Source organism: Fukomys damarensis, unplaced genomic scaffold (genome assembly GCF_012274545.1).
Source record: "Fukomys damarensis isolate Sample0158 unplaced genomic scaffold, DMR_v1.0_HiC HiC_scaffold_16, whole genome shotgun sequence".
Classification (NCBI taxonomy): domain Eukaryota; kingdom Metazoa; phylum Chordata; class Mammalia; order Rodentia; family Bathyergidae; genus Fukomys; species Fukomys damarensis.
The window spans coordinates 21,202,142-21,208,194 of record NW_022900928.1 but is presented as its reverse complement, the minus strand read 5'-3'; the positions used below and the strand labels follow the sequence as shown (position 1 = coordinate 21,208,194).

The 6,053-nt window shown below is 36.2% G+C and overlaps 1 protein-coding gene and 1 pseudogene across 1 annotated transcript; both read right to left on the bottom strand.

Annotated features, from left to right (window-relative positions):
* Positions 1–128: 128 nt before the first annotated feature.
* Positions 129–831, bottom strand: LOC104856169 (annotated as a pseudogene).
* Positions 832–3,640: 2,809 nt separating this feature from the next.
* On the bottom strand, positions 3,641–4,588 carry LOC104856168 (olfactory receptor 502). Its single transcript, XM_010615392.1, has one exon. The coding sequence runs from the start codon at positions 4,586–4,588 to the stop codon at positions 3,641–3,643; it is 948 nt and encodes a 315-aa protein (XP_010613694.1).
* Between the last annotated feature and the right edge of the window lie 1,465 nt (positions 4,589–6,053).

Genomic DNA, 6,053 nt, shown 5'->3' with positions numbered 1-6,053 from the left:
GGAAACAGGAAACAGCTATGACAAGCGCTGTGACCACAATGATGGAGCCAGCTGAAAATGAGGGAACAAGGGCAGGGACGCTGACATCAGAGCAGGAGAGCTCAAGTAAAGGGGTAAAGTCACAGAAATCACTTGATTTGCATCTTCAGGATGGTGATCAGGATGTAGATGTAGGAAACAGCTATGACAAGCGCTGTGACCACAATGATGGAGCCAGCTGAAAATGAGGGAACAAGGGCAGGGACGCTGACATCAGAGCAGGAGAGCTCAAGTAAAGGGGTAAAGTCACAGAAAAAATGATTCACTTGATTCGGTCCACAAAAAAGTAAAGAAAAGAAGGAAAGAGTAAAGGAGGAAGCATTAATAAAACTACCTATGTAAGTGACTACAAGTAACCAGGCACAGACTTGTGTGGACATTTTGGTCGAGTAAAGCAGTGGGTTGCAGGGCCACAAAGCGATCATAAGCCATGGCAGCCAGGATGAAGCACTCTGCTGTCCCAAAGAACACAGTTGAGCCAAGCTGGATGCCACATCCAATGTAGGAGATGGTGTTTGTCTCCATCAGGAAGTTCACAAGCATATTGGGTGTGACAGAAAATGAAAAGCCTATGTCAGAAAAAGCCAAATTGCTCAGAAAAAAGTACATGGGATGGTGGAGTTCAGGAGAGAGTCTGATGAGAATAACTGTGCTGAGATTACCAGATAAAGTCACCAGGTAGATGCACAGGATGATGGTGAAGAGAATGACCCGCAGGACTGGATCCTCTGTTAAACCCAATAAAATGAACCCTCTTACTGCAGTATGGTTCCCATCTACCAGTGAATTCATGGGACCAGGTAGCTGCTACCAAAACAAATCTGTGATACAAACATTATAGCAGTCTGTTAATATGATGGTGACATTTCCATTAATACATATAAAGTGTCATTACAAGTAAAGATATTCAATTACCAGTACTTACTTATATGCAAATATGAGCCTATCTGTATTATTTAAATTTATTTTTGCAAAGAAACAAAAAAAGGTCCTTCAGATAATACCTATTTTCTTCATCAATGATGTTGTTTCTATAATTGCATCTAAAGTGGCTTGGTAGCCAAAGTTTGAAAATACCAGATAAATGAGAATAATAAAAGTGACTGATGAAAACATCATTAAGTATGTTTCAGAAAAAAGAACATATGTAATATAAATATATTTGAAATAATGACTTTAAGAATAGCTAACATTCATCACATGCTTCCTAAATGATAACCAAACTGCTGGAATATATATTCACATATGTGTATATTTACCTTTTTATATTTTTCATAAAGTAGTATTACTTAAATTGTTATTTCATAGGTGAATTAATGAATTCTGAAAGACACTCTGTAACCAACACATACAGTTACTCAGCCAGTGTTAAAGGCAGACTACAAATTTCAGGAAGTTTGGCTATCCACTCCTTTAGTAACTTTAAAATGAAGTTAAATAATAGTTACTATAATGTCTAATACACCTGGAAATAGGTGAATTACAGATTCACATCAGTCTTCTGACAGATACTTTGTGTACAAGATTTATATCACTTTTATATACTTAATAATTATCTGTTTAATACATCTATTTTTAAAAGAAGTAAAATTATTTTGATAGTATAACCAAATAGAAAACTTTAATTAAGGTTACAAAATGAGTAATCTACCCTATGTTTTTTTTATATCTTAGTCGGGTATGGTGGCACACACCTGTAATCCCAGCACTCGGGAGGCTGAGGCAGGAGGATTGCTGTGAGTTCGAGAGCAGCTTGGGCTACATAGTGAGTTCCAGTTCAGCCTCAACTACGTAGTGAGACCTTGTCTCAAAAAGCAAACAAGCAAAAAGAAAACTCATGAAAATAGGAACAGAAGGACCTTACCACAAATTAATAAAAGCCATAGGCACACACCTGTAATCCCAGCACTCGGGAGGCTGAGGCAGGAGGATTGCTGTGAGTTCGAGAGCAGCTTGGGCTACATAGTGAGTTCCAGTTCAGCCTCAACTACGTAGTGAGACCTTGTCTCAAAAAGCAAACAAGCAAAAAGAAAACTCATGAAAATAGGAACAGAAGGACCTTACCACAAATTAATAAAAGCCATAGGTGGCAAACCCACAATCAATATCTTATTCACATTAACATTTTTTCTTAATTGTGCTCACCATGGGTTTGCCTAAAATAACCAATCTTGCTTGGTTGGAACAAAAGCCTCAAGGTTAAATATGAGTGGAATATTAGGCTCACTCAATTGTACATGGGCAGCACCATATTCAACACAAGGTATCTTCACCCTCAAGATCTTCACTGGGTGTTGTGTTCCCAGTGAGTCCTGCACTACCCTTTCCTGTCCCGGCACACCAAGCATTTGGCTCTCTTTTTGTTTTATTTTTTCTCTTGGCAGTACTTATCCCTTTCTCATAGTCTATATAACTTTCTTTTTAGATTGTGTTGTCCAGTTCCTATACTAGAAGATAAATTCCATCTTTACTGTTTTCCCCAACAGCCTAGGAAAGTGCCTTGAGTATAAGAAAGACTCAATATAGTTTCTTAAGGTATAAAAGGGAAAGTAAATAAAAGATAATATTTCTGCACTTGGTTCTTTCAGCAAAAGAAGGCATTTCAGAAACATGAAGGGAGGATAGAAAAGGGAAATAAATGTGATAGCTATCAGTATATGAAGGTGGATTTCATCTTTCCAGGGAGTAGTTACTTTCAAGAAAGAAATAGCTGGGCTTACAGAGCTTCTTAAGTAATATATGGGTCTGATCATATGTGACTCTAGAAGTTTTCTCTTACCATCCTAACAGTAATGCTACTAGTTTCATTCTCATTTTTGAAATTATTGTTTTTGCTTTACTCAATTCTTAGGAGCTCAGGAGCCCTGCTTGACCTGATAGAAAATCGCAGGCTAATAGCAAATACTTCATCCTGTTCTTCTCCGAAGAACACATCCGAAAGGAGTGAAACATGTGCTCCTTGGCTTTCTATATGATACTAAGTAGCTCAGATAATCTAACTAAAAATAGAAAAATTTTATTTTGGAGATTTCAGGCCACTATCAGATGGTTCCATTGTTGTGGCTGGTTATGGAGCACCAGGCCAGGAACATGTTGCAGAAAAAAACACTTACTTATCTTATGGCTGGGAAGTTAAAAAGTTGGGAGGAATGATAAAATCCAGTTGTGCCCTTCTGAGGCATACACTCAATTACCAAAATACTTACACTAAGTCCCAATTCTTAAAAGTTTTCATCCCCTCCTAATAGTACCTGTTATGACCCAACCCTTTAATACATGAACTCTTTGGAGACCCTGAACTAATTCAAGGATAATAATCTCAACTTCTGGTGGAGAACAGCGTGAGAAAAACTATAAATACAACTTTGAAAGGACTTTCAGCAAGTTTTCATTCATTCAATTTATGTTCCTAATTCCAAATTTAACTTAATTTTATTAAAAGTAACTCACTATAGGGGGCTGGGGATTTAGCTCAGCGGTTCGGTGGCCTGCTTGACTAATGATAGTAAACACATATATTTGAATCAAAGACACTGAGTTTTTTTTATTGTTGTATCTATTGAACATTATTACTATACATAGTCCTACAAAATAACAGATGTCATGATGAAAGTATTTTCCTTCCAAGCTGTCTCTTCAAAGCCTCTTTAATCTCCTTGTTCCTGAGACTGTAGATGAGGGGGTTCAGCATGGGGATGACCACCATGTAGAAAACAGACACCACCTTATTCTGGTCTGTGGAGTAGCTGGACTTGGGCATCACATAAATGAAGGTAATGGTTCCATAGAACAGAGTGACTGCAGTGAGGTGGGAGGTGCAGGTGGAGAAGGCTTTGTGGCGCCCCTCAGTGGAGCGCATCTTCAGGATGGTGATCAGGATGTAGATGTAGGAAACAGCTATGACAAACGCTGTGACCACAATGATGGAGCCAGCTGAAAATGAGGGAACAAGGGCAGGGACGCTGACATCAGAGCAGGAGAGCTCAAGTAAAGGGGTAAAGTCACAGAAAAAATGATTCACTTGATTCGGTCCACAAAAAAGTAAAGAAAAGAAGGAAAGAGTAAAGGAGGAAGCATTAATAAAACTACCTATGTAAGTGACTACAAGTAACCAGGCACAGACTTGTGTGGACATTTTGGTCGAGTAAAGCAGTGGGTTGCAGATGGCCACAAAGCGATCATAAGCCATGGCAGCCAGGATGAAGCACTCTGCTGTCCCAAAGAACACAGTTGAGCCAAGCTGGATGCCACATCCAATGTAGGAGATGGTGTTTGTCTCCATCAGGAAGTTCACAAGCATATTGGGTGTGACAGAAAATGAAAAGCCTATGTCAGAAAAAGCCAAATTGCTCAGAAAAAAGTACATGGGATGGTGGAGTTCAGGAGAGAGTCTGATGAGAATAACTGTGCTGAGATTACCAGATAAAGTCACCAGGTAGATGCACAGGATGATGGTGAAGAGAATGACCCGCAGGACTGGATCCTCTGTTAAACCCAATAAAATGAACCCTCTTACTGCAGTATGGTTCCCATCTACCAGTGAATTCATGGGACCAGGTAGCTGCTACCAAAACAAATCTGTGATACAAACATTATAGCAGTCTGTTAATATGATGGTGACATTTCCATTAATACATATAAAGTGTCATTACAAGTAAAGATATTCAATTACCAGTACTTACTTATATGCAAATATGAGCCTATCTGTATTATTTAAATTTATTTTTGCAAAGAAACAAAAAAAGGTCCTTCAGATAATACCTATTTTCTTCATCAATGATGTTGTTTCTATAATTGCATCTAAAGTGGCTTGGTAGCCAAAGTTTGAAAATACCAGATAAATGAGAATAATAAAAGTGACTGATGAAAACATCATTAAGTATGTTTCAGAAAAAAGAACATATGTAATATAAATATATTTGAAATAATGACTTTAAGAATAGCTAACATTCATCACATGCTTCCTAAATGATAACCAAACTGCTGGAATATATATTCACATATGTGTATATTTACCTTTTTATATTTTTCATAAAGTAGTATTACTTAAATTGTTATTTCATAGGTGAATTAATGAATTCTGAAAGACACTCTGTAACCAACACATACAGTTACTCAGCCAGTGTTAAAGGCAGACTACAAATTTCAGGAAGTTTGGCTATCCACTCCTTTAGTAACTTTAAAATGAAGTTAAATAATAGTTACTATAATGTCTAATACACCTGGAAATAGGTGAATTACAGATTCACATCAGTCTTCTGACAGATACTTTGTGTACAAGATTTATATCACTTTTATATACTTAATAATTATCTGTTTAATACATCTATTTTTAAAAGAAGTAAAATTATTTTGATAGTAAAACCAAATAGAAAACTTTAATTAAGGTTACAAAATGAGTAATCTACCCTATGTTTTTTTTATATCTTAGCTCTTTTTTTATTGAGTTTATTGGTACATTTTAGGTATACAGTACAGTTACATTCATTATTGATCTTGTACTGCCCTCCCTTCACCCTCTCCTCTCCTCCCCATTTACAAACACTTTATTTCCATTTTTTCATTTTTTCATATTTTTATAGAGCTTTTTTATATTTGAAGATGAAAGTATTATTTTACTAAGAAGTTTTAAAAATAAATAATCACCATAAAATCATTAAAATTGATTCATCTGCATAATTCAAATCACTTTCTACTGTAACAATGATTTATAACTGGGATTTGCAACATGAAATACTATTAACAAAATATGTCCACCACCTGCCTCGCAAGCACAGGGACCTGAGTTCAATCTCCAGTACAAAATATATATGTGTGTGTGTGTGTGTGTTAAAAAAAAAAAAAAAAAAAAAATGTAACTCACTATAAGCCGGGTTAGCTATATCATCTGAAAATGGACCCCTCATATTTATAAAAAAGTTCTACATAGTTAATGATATTTGCACAGATATATTTCAATCACATATTGTTTACTTTTATTATATCTATAGGATATTACTATGTCAAGTTTTATA